At 44.7% G+C, this 24,545-nt stretch overlaps 1 protein-coding gene across 1 annotated transcript; it reads left to right on the top strand.

The window, feature by feature from the left end:
- Positions 1 to 1,725: 1,725 nt before the first annotated feature.
- On the top strand, positions 1,726 to 24,138 carry TSPAN31 (tetraspanin 31). Its single transcript, XM_069970329.1, has 6 exons — positions 1,726 to 1,913; positions 12,145 to 12,312; positions 14,216 to 14,296; positions 14,577 to 14,717; positions 18,226 to 18,339; positions 23,825 to 24,138. The coding sequence occupies exons 1-6, from the start codon at positions 1,851 to 1,853 to the stop codon at positions 23,897 to 23,899; spliced, it is 642 nt and encodes a 213-aa protein (XP_069826430.1). The 5' UTR covers positions 1,726 to 1,850; the 3' UTR covers positions 23,900 to 24,138.
- The last annotated feature ends 407 nt before the right edge of the window (positions 24,139 to 24,545 follow it).

Below are 24,545 nucleotides of genomic sequence, written 5' to 3'. Positions count from 1 at the left end.
AAGGCTGCATGTGCAAGAAACTATACAAATCATCTGGACCAGCGGTGTCAAACTCAAATACACAGTGGGCCAAAATTAAAAAATTGGAGAAAGTTGCGGGTCAACCATGATATTTAATGAAGATTGCATGCAGCGTTCGGCATCCCTGGCACTGCCTAACCTAAAGTAATTTTCCCGACATGAAAGTTACCCATTATATCCCTCAAGCAGTAGGTAATCCCATAATTATGCCCCATGTAGTAGCCCCCCCTAAATAGTGCCCCACATACTAGCCAGGCCTACTATTAGAGACCTACATAGTAGCCAGCCTTCCCAATAGTGACCCATATAGTAGCCAGCCCTCCCGATAGTGTCTTATATAGAAGCCAGTCCCTAAAATAGTCTCTCATATAGCAGCCAGCCCTCCCCCATAGTCTCTTATATAGAAGCTAGTCCTCCCCAATAGTCTCTTATATAGAAGCCAGTCCTCCCCAAGTCTCTTATATAGAAGCCAGTCCCTAAAATAGTCTCTCATATAGTAGCCAGCCCTCCCCAATAGTTTTTTTTATAGTAGTCAGCCCTCTCCAGTAGTCTTATATAGTAGCCAGCCCTCCCCAACAGTCTCTAAAATAAAAGCCAACCCCTAATGTAGTTGTTCCTGACTACCCCCTAAGGGTGGGTTAGCACTACGGAATTCTCGCGGATAAACTCCGCGGAATTCCGTTGGCTGTCCGCGCACCTTTCCGCTGGCTCCATAGACACCATTCTATGGGCTGGCGTATTCCACTATCCGGCAAAAGAAGTGGCATGTCAGTGTTTTCCCCACTCCTATTTAAAGGGAACCCGTCACCCCCCGTGCCGGGGTGACAGCCTCCCGACCCCACGCTACAGCCCCCTATACTCACCTGATCCCGCCAGGGTCCCGCTTCTGGATCAGGTCGGGTCACGGAGATCTCAGCCGCTGCAGCCCGGCGCGCGCTGAGAGATGAGTCCAACGCTCATAGAGAATGACGGAGCGCTGGACTCTCCCATCATTCTCTATGAGCATTGGACTCATCTCTCAGCGCGCACGCTGGGCTGCAGCGGCTGAGATCTCAGTGACCCGACCGGATCCAGAAGCGGGACCCGGCGGAATCCGGTGAGTATAGGGGGCTGTAGCGGGGGGTCGGGAGCCTGTCGGGCTGACGGGGGGTGACAGGTTCCCTTTAAGTGAAACAGTACGGTGTGTACAGAGCTCAGCACAGTCTCTTGCCCAAAAGTGTGTTTTATGTCCATGTGACCAAACCCTGTAGGTTGCCCTTAATGCACTGGCAAAGTAAAGACTGACCTGTGTTTGGGTGCAATGGGCAACAAAAGCCTTTTTTTTTTTAATTTTTCAAAACGTCTCAAAACAGATTTGTCAAAAGCATCTAAAATAATTACTCTGGTAATATGAAAGCAGAGTTGTGACTGGTTGCTATGGGTAACAAAGCCAGTTTCTGATTTGTACACTATAGGTCAGCATCCAGTTTTTTCCCCTTTAGGTATCTGAGAGGCTTTGGTTTCGTGTAATTATTTATGCGTATTTAGGAGTCGTTGTCTCCTGTCTCTGTGAACAGGAGTGGCAGGTGTAGGAACATGGCCGCCACTAGACAGACTTCCGCTGACGTCATCTCTGCGCCGGAGGCACATAGTTTGCCAGACATGCCTATAAGCCGGGAAGTGGGCGGGGCGTACTATGCCGCCAATAAGCGCCAGACGCTGGCCTTCCGGTGGGCGGGTCCTGACGTCACCGGCTAGCGGTGCGTAGAGGCGAAAGAGAAGTCTTCCCTCTTAAAGAGACATCCCCGTTATTGGCTGGGTCCCCGCTATCTGCCGGTGTGAGGAGGAGGATGGTGTGCGGCGGCTTTACCTGCTCGAAGAACGCGCTATGTGCGCTCAACGTGGTTTACATGGTGAGTACGAGGCTCTATGTGCCCGGGATCTCTCAGCTGTACCGGGTCTGTTACCTGGCGGAGGAGGCTGTGCCCTGGGCGGCCCGCAGTGAGGAGCTGGGTAATGCCCCCACAGAGAGGACTATCTATACAAGCTGTCACATCTATGATCCCTGTGCAATGCCTCAGCAATTCACTGACAGCAAGCAGATGTGGAGATCGTGTCCTGCCACCCCCATCAATCACCTGACTGAGAGGGGGGCGCTGTGCGGACGTGGGCCCGTTATTGTTTAGCAGGCACAGCGCCCTCTATGTCGTGTGTAGTGGTGGTGCCAGGTAATGCAGCTGCAATGGCACATATGCACAATGGACAGATCGGGGAGGTGGGGCTCACTGGATTACTGTGCCCCATGTGTCAGAGGATCTGGGGGGGGTGGCATAATATTCATGCCCTATTCTAGTGCTGCGTTTACACGGAACGATTATCGTGCGAATTTGCATGATAACGATCGCATTTGAGCGATAAACGTTCCGTGTAAACGCAGCGAACGGTCAGGTGACGAGTGAGAAATCGTTCATTTTGATCTTACAACATATTCTTAAATCGTCGTTCACAAAAAATTCGCAGATCGTTCCGTGTAAACAGTCCTTCACCGATTCACCCTACGTGCGAGATAGGCTTAAGCGATCGGAAAATGATCGCAATGCGATTTTTCTATATGATAAATTGTTCCGTCTAAACGCTGATCGGTCTAAAAAACACATTGTACTTTCGAAATGGTTAATCGGGCGAATTATCGCTCCTTGTAAATGCAGCATTAGGTTAGCCCATCATCCTCCAGTTCTTGAAAGATCCCTTTAACTCTCAGCAGCATACACATCGCTAGGGACCAGGAGCCATTCATGGAGTGACAGGTTCTCTTTAAAATGTCACTGTCGTTTGTAAAACTTTTGACTTGTCAAAAGTTTTGATTGGTCTGAGTGTTCAGACCTGTGTCACATAATATCAGCCGCCTTACATAGGCAATCAGACAGAGCCTGGCCGATCATGTGACACAGAGCCGGGAGAGAATCATGCTAAGTGTGGTCTTCTCCCATTCAGACTTGGACTGATGATATGTCAAAAGTTTTAACAAACGACGGTCACACTTTAAGGTTATCATTCAAAAATGACAGGCAAGGGATCCGCAGCGAATTTTGCTGTGAATTCTCTATAGACTTTTCTTTCCTATGTTGTAGACACTATTCCTAGTATGGGAGCTTGCATCTACACGCTTTGTCAGGGCTCCAGATGGTGACCAAAATGGTCGCCAATGCGACTGATATCTTGCAAATGGCCATTTACGACTGGCCCCGGCGGCGGCTGTCTCTTTAAGGACTTCCGCACGCTGCACCGAAGCACGTGGCGCCTCTGCGGCCGTCCGTCCAATGAATGACGGACGTGCTGGATGACGTGTGCGGGGACACGCTTCTCCAGTGACGTCATCCAGCACGTCCGTTATTCATTGGACGGACGGCCGCAGAGGCGCCACACTCCTCCAGCGCCTCTCTCCCGCCTCTCCTCACCCGGCGGTTCTTCAAGTGCACCCCAGCGGCACCAATTTGTGGATAGTGTGAGTACAACCGGAGGGACGGCAGGGGTGGCGGCTGGCCACTAATCTGTGTGGGGGGGCCGCAGCCTGAGGGGGGGGGGGGGTATGTATAGACTGCACAGTACCACTTCCCTCAGTGTCAGTATGTATAGACTGCACAGTACCACTTCCCTCAGTGTGTGTGTGTGTATATACACTGCACAGTACCACTTCCCTCAGTGTGTGTGTGTGTATATACACTGCACAGTACCACTTCCCTCAGTGTATGTATATACACTGCACAGTACCACTTCCCTCAGTGTATGTATATACACTGCACAGTACCACTTCCCTCAGTGTCTGTATATACACTGCACAGTACCACTTCCCTCAGTGTCTGTATGTATATACACTGCACAGTACCACTTCCCTCAGTGTCTGTATGTATAAACTGCACAGTACCACTTCCCTCAGTGTGTATGTATACACTGCACAGTACCACTTCCCTCAGTGTGTGTGTATGTATACACTGCACAGTACCACTTCCCTCAGTGTGTGTGTGTATGTATACACTGCACAGTACCACTTCCCTCAGTGTGTGTGTATGTATATACTGCACAGTACCACTTCCCTCAGTGTCTGTATGTATACACTGCACAGTACCACTTCCCTCAGTGTCTGTATGTATACACTGCACAGTACCACTTCCCTCAGTGTCTGTATGTATACACTGCACAGTTCCACTTCCCTCAGTGTCTGTATGTATACACTGCACAGTACCACTTCCCTTAGTGTCTGTATGTATACACTGCACAGTACCACTTCCCTCAGTGTGTGTGTATGTATACACTGCACAGTACCACTTCCCTCAGTGTGTGTGTATGTATACACTGCACAGTACCACTTCCCTCAGTGTGTGTATGTATACACTGCACAGTACCACTTCCCTCAGTGTGTGTGTATGTATACACTGCACAGTACCACTTCCCTCAGTGTGTGTGTATGTATACACTGCACAGTACCACTTCCCTCAGTGTGTGTGTATGTATACACTGCACAGTACCACTTCCCTCAGTGTGTGTGTATGTATACACTGCACAGTACCACTTCCCTCAGTGTGTGTGTATGTATACACTGCACAGTACCACTTCCCTCAGTGTGTGTGTATGTATACACTGCACAGTACCACTTCCCTCAGTGTGTGTGTATGTATACACTGCACAGTACCACTTCCCTCAGTGTGTGTGTATGTATACACTGCACAGTACCACTTCCCTCAGTGTGTGTGTATGTATACACTGCACAGTACCACTTCCCTCAGTGTGTGTGTATGTATACACTGCACAGTACCACTTCCCTCAGTGTGTGTGTATGTATACACTGCACAGTACCACTTCCCTCAGTGTCTGTATGTATACACTGCACAGTACCACTTCCCTCAGTGTGTGTGTATGTATACACTGACTCAGAACCTGACTTGTAGACCACCTCACACATTCTAGTGGACTGTATATTGTTGTCAAGTTGCAAGCTTTTAAGTTCAAGTTCAGAAGAGTAAGCCTCATTAAAAGGCTAGCCAAGTGAAGCTGAAGTACTGAGTCAGACTGTATATGGTTGTCAAGTTGCAAGTTTCCATGTTGAACGTTTTCAAACTAAGAAAAGAAAGGATCTAAAGGAGGAGGAGGCTGCCGTGGCCTCTGCACACAGTAAGTCCCATTTAACATAACATTAATTTTACATATTTTAAAATGTTGGCGACCAAATATTCTATTTGGTGCCTAAATTTTTTAGGTTAGGAGCCAATGGCTCCTAGGTAAATTTTTTAGTCTGGAGCCCTGTTTGTGTTAGATGAGTGTCGGTATCATACACTCCTATGTCTCTACATGTTACCACAAGCTGCTAAAGAGAATAGATTCTTGCTGTACTGAGTTAATGTATTCAGCCACCTGAATATATTAATGCAGTAAAATCTCAGCCTGTGACCCCCCCCCCCCCCCCCCAGCTTACAGCATGTCCAGACACCTGTAGGAAACAGCTGGAGACCACAGGTAGGAAACCACTGCCAGAGGGTGGTATAGATAGAAAAGTTGCTCTATTTATAACACATAAATCACATGTTTTCCTTTATCTATATACCTGGTATTGGTGAATGCTCTGCAAGCCTGTGACAGATGTGGACAGAATGGAGAAGAAAGATAAACGCCACTTCAGGTGCTGGCATTTTCAACATGCACACACCATTATGTCTATAGAGTAGTAGTATCCTGGGACACACTAATGGGTATAGTGACCTTGTGTGTGGCTGATTCTCATCTCCCTTCTAGAGAATTCTACATTTCCGTCTGTATAAAGGACTTTGAAGGCTTTCATAGAACCCTTCAGGAATGGATTTGAAATTAGGAGAAATCTTAGGGTTGTATTACACGAGCCGATGAGGGCCCGATAATACCTGTAAACGAGCGCCGATCTGGGACTATTATAATCGTTTAACAAGGGCTGCAGGGACATCGTTACCGTTGTCCTTGCAGCCCTTGTTTAAACTGTACGCATACCTATCCAGGCTGCAGGGCTCCTCTTCCTCTTCGCTTCTCCCCGGGTCCCGCGCGCTCCAGCTTCACAGCGGCTTGTCTCAGCTGACAGGCCGTTCAGCCAATCGCTGGCCGCGGTGGTCCTGGCCTGTGATTGGCCGAGCGGCCTGTCAGCTGAGACAAGCCGCTGTGAAGCTGGAGCGCGTGGGACCCGGGGAGAAGCACAGAGGAAGAGAAGCCCTGCAGCCTGGATAGGTAATGTATTCCTCTTTTCATATCGTCAGCATCGGCGTGTAATAGCAGTGTGCAGTCGGCGCCCGGCGATTATAGATCTGAACCGATCGTTGTCTTTATTACACGGAGCGATAATCGCCCGGATAGGGCCGATTATCATTCCGTGTAAGAGTACTCTTAGTCTTTCCTTTATGACCTGTTCCCTGTTTATAGTCTGTTCCTGGCTTTGGCTTCAAAAATCTGTCAGATAAATCTCTGTGTAAACACACCATTAGTGAGCGCAGCAATAAGTTATAGAAAGTCACATATTTTTGTGCACCCCAAAAATGTGCAAATTTTCTGGTTCTGAAACCAGAACTCCTTGCATTGTGTATGGATCCTTTTGTTGTATTTCCATAAAATTTTATTAATTTTCGAAATAAAGAACAACAAATAAGCAAATGAATCAGGCAGACAACAATAGCCCAGAATAACTGTACAGTAAATGTAACATAACTCAGGTAAATTAAAACAAACACTCATATGGCACTCTTCATAACAATGCAATTCACAAAACTCTCCGCAATGCCAAACTGGGGCCTCTACGGATGTTTAGAACTTCCGCCCAAACATAGCCAAAACAAACCCCTGGTTCCATCACCTGAGTGGGACCAGAGGTAACAAAGAAAAGAGTGAAGAAAAAGAAGGAAGGAAAGAGGGTTGAGAAAGGAGAGCCAGCCAGAAAAGAAGGGAAGGGAGGGAAATGGAGAAGGGGAGACTCATGTAGTCCCCTGCTCCTCCTCACAGCATGCCCTATACATAATACAGTCTCACACCACCACTACCACCCCTAAGGGTTATCAGATAAATATGAAATCCAGGGACGCCAGACCTTTGGACGTTCTCCTCCTTATCATGTAAAATAGCGTGTAGTCGGTCATTGACCATAATCCAATCTTTTGTTGTATTTTGGAGTGAAAAAGTGAGTGTAGTGGGATGGTTGTGCTGTATTGCAGTGTTCTTGCTGTATGGAAACTGTACATGGACTAGCGATTTTACCAGACACTGTTTCCCTTTACTGTCCTTTGGTAGATTGTTTAAAATGACAATGACTACTTTACATTTTCTGCTAGTAACAGGAACCAAGTACCATAGAAGTCCCATAGAGAATAAACAGAAAGCTGGTCAAGCAAACATGGCTGCTGCCCCAGTCACTCAGATGACTGACATTCATTCATTGTTGTGATTGTTTGCAACTAAAAAGGGGCAGATCTCCAGTCTTCAGTTCAGACGCTCCCTGACGGCTTTCTGTGACCGGTCTGAAGATAGGAGTATGTGCACATTTCCTTTAATCTGGCTTTCTGTTTTGTGTGACTTTTGTCCTTTGTGCTGGCTCTTTTGCATCGGCTGAACTGGCAGCTGCTAGAATGTGACCCTGGATTTTGTTTTCCCATTTTTTGCAATAGACAAAGTACATACACCACATGTTTCCTGTGCCAGAAAGTGGTGAGATCCTATGCTATCTAGATATAGGGGGACATTTATCATTGATAAAATGCATATTTTTTTGTTGGAAAATGGCCAGATGCAAATAAATTTATTCGCAAATGGCCATTTTGCGAATAAATATTCGCATCTGGCCATTTTCCTCCTGCGCGCCTCTACATAAATCTCGGTACTGTCGGAGCTGCGAGGACATTTTTAAGTCCGGCACAGAAAACGCCGGACTTAATAAATGTCTCACCTAGACTTTATTTATTTCTTCCCACCTACTTTAAGTTCAGTTGTATTTAGTGGCTTTATAAGGTCTCCTACCTTCCAGACACCCCAAACATGGCACAGTGTGTCATACTGGCTCTACACATAATATAAAAGCATAGTTTAGTTATAGCTTGGTGGATCTTTTCCTTTCAGAAATTATCTGTGAATAATTTTGGGGGGTTTATTTACTGTGAAGCTGAATACTATTTTTCGTTGTGTGTATATATAAAGGGGATTGGGAAAGATGGCCATCCACTAAATGAGCATTTGGGTGGCAGCTGTTATATGTATGGCCAGCTGCCACAACAGGAGAGGTGCTCTGTGATATGTTGATTAATATCATTTGGAGTAGGAGTTCTAAATAATAATAATATTTGTATAGCGCCAACAGATTCTGCAGCGCTAATAATAAGCAGCGTCAATCCTGATCGGCCTCCTAGGTGAGATGGCGAGAGCAGCGGTCACCACACCTATGCAGGATGATTGGCAGCTTTCTACTGACTTATCCCCGGAGTCTGGTAGCCACAGCGCCTTCCTTGAAACTTGGTTTTGTCTTATATTCATGTGGATTGTATTACAGGCCGAAGAAATAACAATACTAGTTCCTGGCTTTATTTAAACCACTAGACTAAGGGTCCTTTTACACGGCCTGATGTGGGCAGTGCAAGGACACAAGTTCGGCACTCCTTGACACCTTGTACCAGAGAATAAAACCTTTTTTTCTGCATTCTGGAAGCACAGATGGACATATGAAAGGTACCATATGTCTTCTTGCTATCTAACAGTCCCAGCAGTTTGGAACATGAATTACAGCTGACAGATTTCCTGTAAGTGAAAATTCATCGGATCTAAAACGGAAGGTATTTCCGTTCACATCCGGTTTCATGCGTTTATGCACTGAGCATGCGCAGAAGCAGCAAGAAACCAAAGAAGAAAAATAAACGGATAGAAAAACGGATGCTGACTGATGCAAATGGATGTACAAAAGTTAGTTTTTTAAAGTCAGAATACAAATGGACCATTAAAAAAAACGAATATTTTGCAATCAGTTTGCTTCAGTCTGCTCATCTGTTTATGCTCATCAGTTTAATATAGACGGATCCGTTAGAAGAAAAAAAAACGCTGATGTGAACATAGCCTTATCTGAAGTTAAATAGCCACTGTCATAAAAAATAACTCTTGACCTGTCTTATGAAATGTCAAAAGTGATAGGGTGGGTCTTTAAGTGTCCCTGTAATTTAGAAATGCAGAAATACTTTTTACATGGCAAACGGACATGTCAAAAGTTTTAATCCAGATGCTTGAGCATGGAGATTGCCTCAAAGCGGGAAGAAAAGTGTGCTTCTTCTTGCTCATTGTAATGATCGGTGGGAGTCTCAGCTCTGGGACCCTGACCAATCAAATCTTTTGACATGGTCTGGTCACATGTCAAAATATTTCTAAATAACAGGATCACTTGAATTTTCAACATTCCTGATCATCATTACTATTATTTATAATAAATATATTAAAACCGCAGCTGTTTATAAGAACGTTCTGGCATTGTATGGTTGGTGAGGCACTCCGGTTCATTGTGTTGCATCCCCTGGTTGAGGTAGCATATTCACTTCATATTTCCTGGGTTTGTGTTTATGCTCGCTATTGGCTGCATTCTGTTTTACTGTTTTTAGAGCCTGATTGTAATTATTCCTTTTTTTTGTATTATTATTTTGGAGAAAGCCTTTACTTGAACGTCTTCACAGCTGTTAGATATATGCTTTACAGCAACCTGTTGGACTTATAATAATAGGAAACCCTGTTGACTTTTTAGGAGAGTTTTCTAGGCATGTGCAGGCTGGGGGAAGACTGAGCACTGACCATCACTTATCAATAGTCTTACTCTGTTGTGTCCATATACTGGTGTGAGCTTTGCTGTATTCTTGCCTGTGATAAGACTGCTGATAAGTGATCTTTACAGAACATGAAGTGTCAGCTTTTTAGGTTCAGTGAAAACTGCAAGATTACAGGATTATCTTTAAATATTTAGTACAAGTGGAAAATTTGATAATACATCACCAAAAACTCCCAAAACATGTTTAAAAGTTTGATTTTGGCATGTTATAACACATGCTGCCAGATGGAACTACAGTGGTACCTTGGTTTAAGAGTAACTTGGATTAGGAGCGTTTTGGTTTAAGAGATCAGTTTTTCAAAATGGTGACTTGGTTTAAGAGCATTGCTTTGGTTTAAGAGCTCTCTGTACTGGGTGGGAGTGCGAGTTGAGGAGGGGCATGATCTGCATAGCGGGGTCTACAGCCCTGTACACTGACACAGGAAGTCTCCCTCACCTACCAAATCATAGCACATCCACTTCAGGCTGGGGCTTACATCAGGGGACAGGACTGTGGAAGTAATCTCTCCATAACTGTAACCCCTCTCTCCCTGGACAGAGAGTGCTGCTATACTGTGCCCACATCTGCCCTGCTCATTCCTTCATGCTCCCTGCAGTCTCTGTCAGCCCTTGTGTTTCCTATCTTCTCTATTACTGCACTGTAACTTATAATATCACATATTCAGCTGTTTCTGAGTGTTTGTTTTATTAGTTTTACATGTTGTTCAGAATGATAAAAAATTATTTTTGGGGTGTGGAACCAATTGTTTGCATTTCTATGATTTCTTATGGTAAAATTTGCTCTGGTTTAAGAGTGGATTTGGATTACAAGCACGGTCCCGGAACGAATGATGCTCGTAATCCATGGCACCACTGTATATATTAAAGAAGCATTAAGTGTTTTTTTTTCTGTTTTGTTTTGTTTGTTTTTTATTGTTCCCCAGCTGCAGGCTGTCACATATACTTACCAATCATGATCGGTGTCCCGCAGTGCGGCCTCGTTCCAGTCCTACGGTTCTGCTCAGATCCCGCTGGCACCCACGTGACCTCTTCACCTCTTCAGCTCAGGGCCAAATTGCATCTCTATTGGAGTGCTCTCATAGAGATGCATTCGAGACCCTGACTGCGGCCTTTAATAGACCTGTAGAAAGAAGAGGGTCAGAAGAGCAGTGACGTCACTGCCAGCGTGATAGGAGCTGCGCTGTGGGACGCCAATCAACATTTGTAAGTATATGTGACAGCCTGCAGCCAGGGGAACAATACCAAAAAAAAAAAAAAGGAATGCTTCTTTGAGTGTCTGACACACAGCCTAAAATTAAAGAGTTTGTCCAAGAGTATAAAAATGTAAAGTACCTTTAGGAAGTGTCATAAAATAAGAGCTCCTATTTGCCTGTCAGATCCAGTGCCGATACTCTGTGGTTGTTGCAATTCTTTGTTTCCTTGTCCTGTAGCAATGATGTAATGTCCTGTACATCCTTGTGACCGATGCAGCCAATTACTAGTATCAGCTGTCAAGCGTCATATAAGATAGCATGTCGGCTCTGGTGGTCACATGGATGGATGGCACGTCATTACTGCACGAGAATTATAGACTTGTTATTTTATACCACTTCCTGCAGGCACTTTCATTTATTATACTCTGACACCCACTTTTAGTTTGCCTTTCTTTTGCATTACATAGTGAAATGTGAATGTTTAAAGCGACTCTGTACCCACAATCTGCCCCCCCCCCCAAACAGCTTGTACCTTCAGATAGCTGCTTTTAATCCAAGATCTGTCCTACAGTCCATTCGGCAGGTGATGCAGTTATTGTCCTAAAAAACAACTTTTAAACTTGCAGCCCCGTGCCCAACGGGCGTGGCCTAGATTGTGTATGCATTAGGCTGGCACACCCTCTCTGTCCCTCCTCCCCGCTCTCTTCATCATTAGGAATGCTCCAGGCAGATTGTCTCCTATTCCCCACCTGTGTCAGCACTGCACATGGGCTGGATCGTTAAGGACCTGTGCAATGTTCAGCATGGAGAAAATGTTCCAGTGGCATTCCTAACGAGGATGGAGGGGTGGTGCAAAGTTAGGACACAGATATTCTAAGCCACGCCCGTTGGGCACGGGGCTGCAAGTTTAAAGTTGTTTTTTAGGACAATAACTGCATCACCTGCCAAACGGACCCCAGGACAGATCTCTGATTAAAAGCAGCTATCCAAAGGTACGAGTGGTTTGGGGGGGGGGCAGATTGTGGGTACAGAGTCGCTTTAATATATTTATTGTATATCTATCGATGGTCTTTATACTGTTCTTTTTTCTTTCAGCTAGTGGGCCTCTTGTTGATTGGTGTGGCAGCATGGGGCAAGGGCTTTGGAATAGTTTCCAGCCTCCACATCATCGGGGGAGTCATAGCCATCGGAGTCTTCCTTCTGCTGATCGCCATCATTGGATTGATCGGAGCAGTTAGTCACCACCAAGTGATGCTGTTTATCGTATCCTTTGAGCTGTGTTGATATCCAGATAGGTGGATTATAATTTCTACACTTTGAGGGTACATTCAGAAGTACTGTGTTTGCTGTACAAATCAATGTAACTAAATGATTGAACAAAAATACAGACCAAAACTACCCCTCCCATCTGCAACACAGAAAAAAAGATCGATTTGTTAGCTCTCCTAGAACACCATTCACACTAAGCAGGGACACGCTGCTATGGCTGAAATTGTGTTTATGTGTGTTTGCAATTTCAGCCATAGCAACATGCTCCTGCCTAGTGTGAATGGTGTTCTAGGAGAGCTGACCAAATCTCTTTTTTTCTGCGTTCCAGTTGGGGGAGTGGCTGCCTCTACTTGGTCGTGCAATCCACCCATCCCACCCAGGTGGTGTAATTATTTTTACCAGTATAAGATGGATCCTGCATGCCCAGAGCATAGGCGTATTACATACCATGGAGAGGCCATAGTACAGTGTAGGGTCCGTCCTGAGCATAAGGCTACCTTATCGTGGTGGGGTGGTTTACACTGTTTGCAAATGGTAACCCTCATTATTTTTGTGGACATTTCGGTAGTGGCTTGTCCATCTGTGAGTTAATTATATAATAAATATACTGTCATCTAAAAAAAAAAAAAATTATAAAATCACAAAGCGATATGAAAAGCTTTGATCTGTTGGATCTCAGAGCACCCCCCCCCCCCCATCAATTGCTAGATGCTGCAAAGAGATGTTATGAATTGTAAATTTGTGCAGCATCTCCTGCAAGTCGCATCAAGCAGTCTGAGCACTGAGACCCTGACCGATGTCTGTGAGATATCAAAAGTTTGTTTGTTTTTTAAAGTGACAGCGCTTAATAATCAGTGGACATACTAGTGTACATTGGGCTTGTCTGTAAGCAGATGACTCCCTCCTTCTTTTCTAAGGAATGCAATACTGGACTACAGATTAGCAATGCAAATGCCGATTTAAAGGGGTAGTTTAGCATAAAAAAATCAAATGGTGGCAGAAAGTGCCAGAGATTTGTAATTTGTAAAAAAAAAAAAAAAAAAACTTCCAGTACTTATCAGCTGCTGTATGTCCAACAGGAAGTGGTGTATTTCTAGACTGTAGAGCAGGAGAGGTTTTCTATAGGGATTTCCTGCTGCTCTGGACAGTTCCTGTCACGGTCAGAGGTGGCAGCAGAGAGCACTGTGTCGGACTGGAAAGGAAACACCACTTCCTGCAGAACATACAGCCGCTGATAAGTACTGGAAGACTTGAGATTTTTTAACAAAAGTAAATTGAAATCAACTGGTGCCAGAGATTTGTAAAGAATTTTTCTGAACTATTAAATTCAGTTAAATTGTTTTATATCAACAGATATAATATTAATGGGAAAACTTTCCATCTGGTCAAAACTCAAAACATTATCAAAAAACGTGTAAAAAAAATATTCAAATATATCTTTATAACTTGTTTAAAATATAATTAAAGTTACCAACCATAAAGACATGGGTTGTTTTCATTAAAAAACCCTTTAATGGTCATCATAAGGGACATCCCTCTTAGCCAATCGGTGCACTGCCCCGCCGCAGCATACTGATTAGCTAAGCGGGACATCCAGACGTGGGGAACCCCAAAGCAAGCCGGACCCGGTAATGTATGTACCGGGCCAGGGGGGTTTATGGGGGCTGACTTTTACATACACTCAGCTGGATGACAATCCTGCTGCGTGTATGTTATCTAATTGAAAGTGAAAGGATCCACAGTGGATTTTGCTGTGAAATCCGCTGTGGATCCGTTACATGTGACCCAACCCTTAAAGTGAATTTATATAGCATGTGTGCGCTGTGGGAAATTCCTAGTGAAAAAAACATGTTTTATAATAAATACCAGTTTAAAGTATCCTTAACTTGTATGTTAGTACATGGTGGTCTTAATACTCATCTTTATTTTTCAACTGGTGGTCTCCTGCTCCTGCTTGGCTATGAATAGCTCCCAACAGGTAAAGGACACATCTTAACTCCCCTTCCCTAAAGGAGCAGCTTAAGCAAGTGCAAATTTAAGATGACCTGAATTGCCAATAGGAGATAGTCCTGATGGTGGGGGCAGACATTTTTTTTTTTAATGGTGAGCCCCTCCACCATCTGCTGTGTGTGTGGAGATAGATAATATTGAATTGTGTGAACTGTTGTGACCTTGCAGGATAACAATTGATGCTGTCTGTTGGAGACCATGCATTTTATGTGCCCTCAGTCTCCAGCACTACAATTTTCTTTTCACAGGAGCGTTTTCTGAGTGAAGCATGGAACAGTATGGGAAACGGGACCAGGAGAGACATGGAGAAGAACCTGAACTGTTGTGGTTGGTTGAACACTACAGAGAAAAGTGCACACTTCAGAGAGGAGTACTCACAGTGCCCTGCGGTGAGCCCTCCCATTTGTTTCCATTTCTCATATTAGGAGTGTTGGGGTATAACTTGGAGTGCAGCTGTAATGGCACTCTCACATAGTTGCCATGAAATTTGGCTATTTAGGATGAGGTCCTGGCTAATCTTTGCTATTTTTATGGGACCTATAAATATCATGGAAGTTCCCATATCTTTTATATAAAGAGTGCAGCCCACAATTTTCCAGTTTATCTGCTTTTTGTCTTGAGCGTATTACTTTCTCCTGGGCCTGCGGCCTGCAGCTTTTTTGGATTAAGTGTATCCAAAGGTTAGTTCAGATGTCTGTTCCGTAGAGAATTTACAGTGGATTTCCCCCTATGCATTGCTCCAGCAAAGGTCTGCTGTTAAAGTGTGCAGCGGTTATGCAAAAGAAGGAATATGTGTATATGAATATGCCCTAAATTCTACATAGAATCTGCTGTGTGTGACTGGGGTTTTCAGGACATTATTCTGTCACTGGGGATCTCTCACAGTACAATAAAAGAGGATATCTGTAGTTGGTTGCATTCAGTGAAGGCAGCTATATATGTTGGCAGAGGGAGCAGCACTGTTGTTCTAAGGAGTAAATAATGCATGACAACTCATTGTAAGAACTTAGAAGTCAATAAGTTAAAGGAACACTCCGAGAAACATTTTATACATTGGCGACATTGTGCAGCTGGTGGGCATTGGTGTGGTTTCCCCAGCACAAAATAGCTTATTTTACGAGCTGTGGATTCACAGGTAGTAAGCATGGAAGCATGGGGGAGCAGAGGGCTTTAGCCATCTTCTGCTCTTCAGACAACCCCATTAAGACTGGGTTCACACATAGTATTTGGGCCTCGTTTTTGTACTCCTTTTAAAGTGTAACTGTGGTTATACAGACATGTCAAAAGTTTTGATCAGTTCGGGTCTGAACACTCATCGCTAAAACCACCACAGGAGAAGACCACGCTAAGCGCGATCCTCTCCAGATGCTGTGTCACGTGTCAGGCTCCTAAAAGTCTATAATGGATGGATTAGTGGATAGATTCAATGGGTTTTTTTTTTTTTAGTTTTTGCTCCCGTGTTTTTAGGCTTGGGTTTTTTTTTGTTTGTTTCAGTCAAAGCCAAAAGTGGGTTAAACTCCTTCCTGTTGGATCCCCTTTTGGTCTTGGCTCAAGGGGAAAAAAAAAAGCCTTTTATTCTTAACCTTTTCTCTGTCTAGACAATTTTATTTAAATGGGTATTCTGGGGAAAATCAAAAAATTGGTAGTGGAAAGGGTTAACCAAGGTTAACACTTTCCTAATATACTTACCTGTCCTGAATTGACCCCCCAAGGAGATCTCCGGTCCAGTCACGTGAGCGTCCAGCCTGCGACTCGCGGATCCTCTGTCCTTCCGGTTCGGTGACGTCACCCGGCCAGCGTCCGCTCTTCTTCATTAGCAGCAGAGGTCTGAACCCTGAGTGGCTGGCTAGCGTGTAGCCAATCGGGGTTTAGTGCTCTGCGTCCCCTGAGGCTCACGCTCCAGGCCCCTGAGGCTGCTGTACCATGGGCCGGCACTGCACTATGTGAGGGATCCCTGTGGCATCCAACATCACCTCCGCCCCCAAAGCGATGCCGACCGTGTCCCGGGAAGGGATGCGGCGGGTGGCATTACTTCATTCCTAACTACCAGACACACGGAGCGGAGCTATGAATGAACTAAGGCCGCCCGCCGCATCCCTTCCCCTCCCGGGACTCATGGTCAGCAACGCTGACACCCGGGAGGGAAGTCCTGCAGAGTAGTGCTGTTTCTCCTCCGCCGCCCCCCCTCCCCCTCTGTGTGAACTCAAAGATCGCTCACCCCCACACCCCGGAGGGTGCTGCCGCGCTGGTCCGGTCTCTGCACCTTTTTCAAGCAGCCGGCCGTACTCATCTGACAGGCGCTGTGCATGTGCAGGAGAGATTTCTTCCTTGCTCCGTACACAGCGCCTGTTTTATCGATAAGAAATCTCTCCTGCACATGCACAGCGCCTGTCAGATGAGTACGGCCGGCTGCTTGAAAAAGGTGCAGAGACCGGACCAGCGCGGCAGCACCCTCTGGGGGGTGGGGGTGAGCGATCTTTGAGTTCACACAGGGAGGGGAGGGGGGGGAAACAGCACCACTCTGTAGGACTTCCCTCCCGGGTGTCAGCGTTGCTGACCATGAGTCCCGGGAGGGGAAGGGATGCGGCGGGCGGCCTTAGTTCATTCATAGCTCCGCTCCGTGTGTCTGGTAGTTAGGAATGAAGTAATGCCGCCCGCCGCATCCCTTCCCGGGACACGGTCGGCATCGCTTTGGGGGCGGTGTTGTTGGATGCCGCAGAGACCCCTCACATAGTGCAGTGCATGTAACTGGTGACCGGCACTGAGCCCCCACAACCCCTGGTACAGCAGCTTCAGGGGACCTGGACGAGAGCCTCAGGGGACGCAGAGCACTAAACCCTGATTGGCTACACGCTAGCCAGCCAGTCAGGGTTCAGTGCTCTGCTGCTAATGAAGGAGAGCAGACGCCGGCCGGGTGACGTCACCGAACCGGAAGGACAGAGGATCCGCGAGTCGCAGGCTGGACGCTCACGTGACTGGACCTGAGATCTTCTTGGGGGGCCAATACAGGACAGGTAAGTATATTAGGAAAGGGTTAACCTTGGTTAACCCTTTACACTGCCAATTTATTGATTTTCCCCGGAATACCCCTTTAAATATAAATAAATACACTATCCATTTAATTTATATATTTTTAGTATACACCTGAAACATTAAAAATGCCTCTCCATTTTGCACCAAAGCTTGCTAGTTGAAGAAAAAAATTATATATACTCCAAGCCAAACCGTACACCTTCTTTAAAAAAAAAAAATTAATAAAACTTGTTCATGGTGTGAGTTCATATGTCATTTATCTGTCTACATGCTGGTAAGCTTGTGAGTCACTAGTCAGTTGACAAGACTAAATTCCTGTTTTCACCTACAGGTTTACCCCTCCCTTACACACAGCCTGGAGGTGAAACATTTTGTCCTATTGCATATCCACCTTGATGTGGAATGTGATATGACTCCATAATCTAACCTCTAGTTTTTATGTTCTGAGCACAGAGTGTCAAAGGTTTTGATTGGTCAGGGTCTGACTGACTGCTACAACCAGCAGGAAAAAGCGCATGTCTAAGTGCTACTGCTTTCTGTGCATGTGATGCAAGATGGATCCCATAGAAATATGAGAGCCAGGAGGGAAAGCACTTGCTGAGGGCTTCTCTCGGCTAGTTCTAGGAACAGTCAGGATGTGAGCGCCCAGACCCTGACCAATCAAAACTTCCGACTTGTCTGTAGGATACTTAAAGGTTGTTTTTTGTTTGTTTTTTTTCTTTTCTTTTTTTGCTTTGAGTCTTGTTTTGGAAACTGTGTCCCTTTTTTAAGCTGTGATATATTGCATATGTCCTGGCACTGAAGTGGTTACTGATATTTTTGTCGATGTTTGCTAACAACCTTGTTTCTTTCATTGACTTCTAGGAATGTAAAACTAAAAGTGAGAAATGTGAAACGTGTGGCAACAAAATGTTGATCCATGCTGGTGAAGCCCTGAAAATCCTTGGGGGAGTAGGACTCTTCTTCAGCTTTACAGAGGTAATAGTCTAGTTCCCTAAATGGTAAAGTACCGACAGAATATTACTGTATGGTATAAGCAACTAGTAGAAGATCAAGTTCCCCCCTCTTCTTGCTTGTGTGTGTAAATTTTACTTTATAAGTGGAACAAGAAAAACAAGTGCAAGCAGAGACAGCTGGTGAATAAAATGCACTTAAGCAGTGATACATTCCCTACAATGCTGTTTAGAAAACCCCTGAGTCATGGAAGCCATATGGTTTAGGAGTTGCATAAAACAACCTAGATCACCTGTTTGCTTTCTGACCGCCTCCGGAAGCTTCTATAGAGCTGTGGTGCATTCAATCTTGGCATAGGTGCGGGTCCCAGAATTGAGACTTGCCTTTAACAGACTGCTGCAAATAGGAATACAAACAATTGCTGTAGAATCCTGTCCAGACTTTGATGCGGATCCTGTATTTATATGCTGACATTCTGCAGCTAATGCAAGTGAAAGGGAAATTTTAATTTAATTCACAAACAGCAGAAAAAAAAACCTTAACATTTGGATTAGTAGTAAAATACTTGCCTGGACTCGTACACACTAAAAGGTAGGCCTTATTATGCAGTGTATAGTACTCTAGTGTAGAATACATACCACACCACAAGCTTTTGTGATTAGAGATTAACAAATTAACAGTATTAACAAAGCGAATTGCTTCGTTATCTCTACAATCCGCTCATCAGCCGGCTGCCTTCTAACTCACTGCTGCTCCGTGCCGTTCCACCCCGGGTGCTGGGAAAAGCTGGGTCCAGTCCTAGGAAACTGGGAGAAGCGGCACAGAGCGGCAGTGAGTTATCAGCCTGCTTCCTTCTAAGCAGATTTCCAAGATGATAAAGCGATTCGCGTTGTTACTGTAAAGAGTTATGTTACTAACTGTGAAAATAAGAATTGTTTTGCCTTTTTGCTATTTCACATGGAACAATTTCCAGTTAACAGAGACTTATTTGGCTCTGTCATCTGCTTTGTGGTTTCCATTTATAACATACTCCCTGCAACTCTGCTTCTCCTCCCATTTTTGTTTACTTCCATGTACAGGCTACATACCCATATACCCAGCAGCCACCCACTGGCTTCCGTAGTCTAGTGCTACCTTTGCTACTAACTCTGAGGCCAGTCAGTCATCTGTTGCAGGATCCCTGGGTATGTCATTAGGGTACTGCTCAAATGAAGAGAAGTAAGCCAAAGTGGCAGGGAAGACCTAAATGGACACCACAAGGATAAAATGCAAGTATAGCATATTTATTTTATCCCAAAACCTGGCTGTAATATATATTTTATATATATATATATATATATATATATATATATATATATATATATATATATATATATATATATATATATATATTAATGCAGACAGCTCCTTTCATTAAATGGGTTATCAAGGCTTACAAGAACATTTCTGCTTTTCCCAGAAACAGCACACCTCCTGTCCTCGGTTTGTGCGGTTGTGCAGCTTAATTTCTTTGAAATGAATGTAGTTGAAGTATAATACCGCACACAGCCTGGGGACAGGGGTGAAAGAAAGTAGATGTGCTTCATCTACTCCTAGGTAACCCATTTCATGGAAATCACAGAGCTGCCATGCTATAAAGACTACAGCAGGTCTGCAGTTTGTCTAAAAAGGAACTGAGCTGCAGTAACCAGACATGGCTACTACGCAGGGAATGGAGCTAACCTCCCCCAGCCCCTCTCATTGCAGATCTGGCTGCGGCATCCTTGCTGAACTGCTAGGTGGTGCTGGATATAGCCCCCCTCCCCCTTCAGCAATTCATAGCAAATAGTTTTGTAGTCCATAAAACCCTTTTTTGGGTGTTTAATAGTTTTCCTGTATACCTAAAAATTGGAGTAAGAAATGAAGAAAAACAACTCTTGGTTTTTCTTCTCTACTCTGAGATCTGCCCCAGTTTTTGCCAAGAAGCATACTCAGCAGCAGAGCCATTTCTAGCACCGTGCAGGCCGGGCCACTGCACTGGGCGCTGACAGCTAGGGGGCGCCCTCCCTCACCACACAGCATCAGTGATGTTCTGCACAGGGCAGCAGGCTCTGACTTTGGAGCGCCCACACACACAGTACCTGGCTCCTGGGGGCTCCTTTGTGGCCTTTGACCAGAGGGAAGAGGATAGAGGAGGCAGCAGGGACTCCCCCCACGTTTCCCCCTGTGGCTCTGCAGAGCATCCAGCACAGGCAGCAGCTCCAGTCTGAGAACGTCTCCTCCCCCGACCCGGCCTGAACACAGCATCTATGTAAGTGCTGCTGTCTGTCTGGAGGGGGAGAGGGGAGGTCACTGTGGGGGATCAGCAGTGTTGGGGTGAATGTTATTGTTGGGTGGGGGGGGGCAGCTTCATACCCCACAGTCTATACTTTCTCATCTTCCCTCTAACTTTCATCCTTTCCCCATAGCTCTCAAGACTCTGCAGCTTCAGTCGGGAGGAGGGGGTGGGGGAGGGTTATTAGCATAGGACCTGTGCCTGGTGATTTAACCCTTCCTAGACTGCACCCAGCTACAAAAAGCTACTCCACTATATTTGTGTGTGTGTAAAGAGTTCAATGTACAAAGGTATGTGTGATATCCTATGTAATGTATAGTGTGCTGTGTGGGATAGCCTATGTTATGTATAGTATGCCGTTTGTGTTCTATGTATGTGTGATGTCCATACTGTGTAGTATACAAGTATAGCGTGTGTATGTATTTGTGTGTGTGTGTGTATATATAATTGTATGTAAATACATATCTATTGATCTGTCTGTATATACACTAGAGATGAGACAACTTAGGGTAGCTTCACACGTACTGGATTCGCAGCAGATCTCATGCTGCGAGTTTGGAAGTGGGATTTGCAATGGGGTTACATACCCACAACTCGCAGCATGAAATCCGGTAAGTGTGAAGCTACCCTTACAGTAAGGTCCAGAACCAGACCCGCATGGTGCAGCTGTTGATAACGCAGCCTGGAAAAGAAAAAAGATACAGCTACAGCATCCGATTCTGGTTCAGGTTCAAACTTACTATGGGTTTATAAGGGCACATCCACACATACCGCATTTGCAGTAAATTTCACGCTGGGAGTATCACAGTGAAATCTGCTGCTATACTGATTTCTATTACAGTCTATGGCGCTCCATTCTTCCCTTCTTCCATTCCTGAGGCGGATTTTCATTCCTCTGGAAGAATGTATAGTGCCATAGACTTGTAAAAGATAAAGCAAATCATTAACTTAGATTTTCCCGGTAATGCTACTAGCGGTGCCCGGAAGATGCCAAAATGCTTCCTTACCCTGTGTTCTATGTCTTCTGTAGAAATTTAGGTGCTGAAACGGTCTAATATTTTGGCGCATGAAACAAGCAGAGAGCCAGGAACTAGTCACCTGGGCTGTGACTAGTCATGGCTCTCTGCCTGTCCGTGAGCTCTGCAGGATGACTAACAGGGAAATAGGTTGGTTAGAAGCCTCTTTTCCTGTCGGTCATATCAGAACGCATCCTTTTTTTTTTAACGTACACAAAAATTCAGTCTACTGTGTTTTTGTGTATGTTAAAAAAACAGACGTCAATGGAAAAATAGATCAGAACGAATGCACACTAGCATCCATTTTTCCATACACTTTTTATCCGTTTTTTGGAAAAACATCGCAAAAAAGTAGTGTGAACCCAGCCTTAGTAAATTCAGAGGGGCCTGCTCCGGAACAAATGCGCCTCCAACTACAACAGCTGCAAACACTACAACTCCCAGCATGTACTGACAGTCCACAGCCCTCAGAATATACTGGAAGTTGAAGTAAAAATGAACAGACACCTCAAGGTGTTGTCATCTCACAAGCTATAACTTCCAGCATACCCTGAGAGCTTCATAAGTGTAAGGCATTCTGAGAGTTGTAGTTGTTGTTTAATGAAGCTGTGGTGTCTCTTCTCACTGGTTCCTTCTGTAGGTGTCCCCAGTATCAGCCCTCCCAGGAGTCCAGGACACATGTTCCATATAGGGGCGCTCTGCAGTGTGTGTCCCACCCAGACCTCGCACCTCACTCAGCAGTGATTGATAGCGGCCCCCCCATTAATAGGAGGTGGGGGGGGAGCTTTTCTCAGAGTCGCCCTGTTGCCAAAATGGCCTAGAAACTGCCCTGCTCAGCAGGCACAGCCCAAATATATGAATGTGCCTTTTTAGATTACAGAAAGGTCGCTGTATCCTGTACTTGGCTGAAATGACAGTCCAACTATAAGAATAGTTCAGTTCTTCTTAGTCAGCACTCATGTTACTTTTGTGTCTTTGTGGGTAAATGGATCACTTTAGTTTTTTTTGGCTGACATGATTGCTCTAACTAGATCCATTCAGCAGTCCCTGTTACCATGTCAGATGTGCACAGTGCTGTTTGATTTTCTTTGCTTATTTTCTGTAACAAGAACAAATTGATAGCTCATGACTCTTGCATAATCCTTACTTACTACCCAGAGCCAGCTGACCCTGAACATTGTCTGCTCTCATATAGTGTGACTATGGATGTCTTTACCACTAGAAATTGCCCCATTTAGTGACTCAAAATGTAATAAAAAAATGTTGGTAGTTATCACAGGAAAGGGATTGTGCTGTTAGTGGATAGTGGAATAGTGAATAGTGGAAAGCTACAGCTTCTTAAGGCAACTGCAGACCGCACTATACATGTGCACTACGAATGGATGTGTGAACGGGGCCATTGAATAACATTGATCCTATGTCCTGTCCCGCAATTGTGTCCTGCGATTGCAGACAGAACAACGGACGTGTGAATGTAGCCTTAGTTTAGAGATCGTTTGGAGTCACAGGGCATAGGCACCTAACTTTTCTGACTAGAGATGAGCGCAACTTGAGCATGCACAAGACTGATGGCTCCGCATTTTTTTTTTTTTTTTTTCAGTGGCTGAAGAAGTTGGATACAGCCCTAGAGAGGTTTTTTTTTAGGACTCCCTAGGGCTGCATACAGCCTCAGCCACTGGTATTCAAATGCCAAACGATCGGACTCCAGCATGTTCGAGTTGTACTCTATTTCAGCCATGATGAGTGAAAAGCTGGGTTCACATTTGTCTGGCAATTTGATACTATCCCTAATGGGAATAATTGGGGACCTCATTTATCCCTTTTTTTTTTTTTTTTTGTATCCTATCCGTTGCCCCATAGGCTAAAATGGAGCATCCGTCATGGTGTCACCAGATTCAAAAACACTGCAAGTGTGATGGAAAACATGCTGGATAATAGAGATACTTGATCCTATAGTTTTTTCCCCCATAAAGAGCACCCATTGCCTATTGGCAAGAGATGCTGGGGATGAGCATGGGGGTCCAATGTCTCCATGTTTGATTGGAGCAGCAGTTAGATATACATGTTATCGCACCAATCAACACTATGGGCTTGGGTGACTATAGCAAAGGACTGAACTCCTCTTACCCTGAATTTGTTTTACTGTGTGATCATCTTTGTTCTTTTCATTGCTTTTCAGATTCTTGGTGTATGGCTTGCCTTCCGATACAGGAACCAGAAAGACCCTCGAGCAAATCCCAGTGCTTTTCTATAGTATTATTGAAGCTCCAGTCGCAACCCTTCAATCATGTATTTAATTTCAGTTTCAGTCCCGTCTCTCAGCTGGTAATTTCTAACCCTACAACACCATGTTCCACGTAGCTAGGAGAAAGGGCCATGTGGCAGAGGCAAAAGTCAGACCAAGCTTCCCGATATGGAGACTTTTTTCAAGAATGCAATCAGACCACACTTTTAGCAGATGCTTTATGTAACAAATAAAGAGGTTCTTATGTTTGTGTGTGTGTTTTGGGCTACTGAGCATCCATGGATATTTGTATTCTAGACAGTGCATAATTCAGTTTAACCTTAACAGTATCCTTAGGTCTCACATTGCTTGAAAAAAAAAGGTAATACTGTACTTGCCATGTTTGTACAGAGCGGATTGGATGAAGGGTATGTTGATGTGTACATATATGTAAAGATACATGCCAATCATCCCTGAAATGATGCTTTTCCTATATTCATGGCAAAGTATGTATATATATATATATATATATATATATATATATATATATATATATATATATATATATATATATATATATATAAAAGCACTGAAGCATTCAATGGCAATCTTTTACATAGTGATGTGGATATTCTGATACAGGAGAGCAACCATGGACTGTACCTGAAGGTAGTCA

The sequence above is a fragment of the Dendropsophus ebraccatus genome, chromosome 5, assembly GCF_027789765.1.
Source record: "Dendropsophus ebraccatus isolate aDenEbr1 chromosome 5, aDenEbr1.pat, whole genome shotgun sequence".
NCBI classification, from domain to species: Eukaryota; Metazoa; Chordata; class Amphibia; order Anura; family Hylidae; genus Dendropsophus; species Dendropsophus ebraccatus.
The sequence above is the reverse complement of the archived record's forward strand: the minus strand, read 5'-3'. Positions and strand labels throughout refer to the sequence as shown.

What these genes read in the sequence shown, in the direction of transcription:
- TSPAN31 (XM_069970329.1), top strand. Translation starts at nt 1,851, where the DNA reads ATGGTGTGCGGCGGCTTTACCTGCTCGAAGAACGCGCTATGTGCGCTC. An exon ending in CGCTCAACGTGGTTTACATG is followed by an intron (nt 1,914 to 12,144) that starts GTGAGTACGAGG and finishes TTTTTCTTTCAG; the next exon opens with CTAGTGGGCCTCTTGTTGAT. An exon ending in CTATGAATAGCTCCCAACAG is followed by an intron (nt 14,297 to 14,576) that starts GTAAAGGACACA and finishes TTCTTTTCACAG; the next exon opens with GAGCGTTTTCTGAGTGAAGC.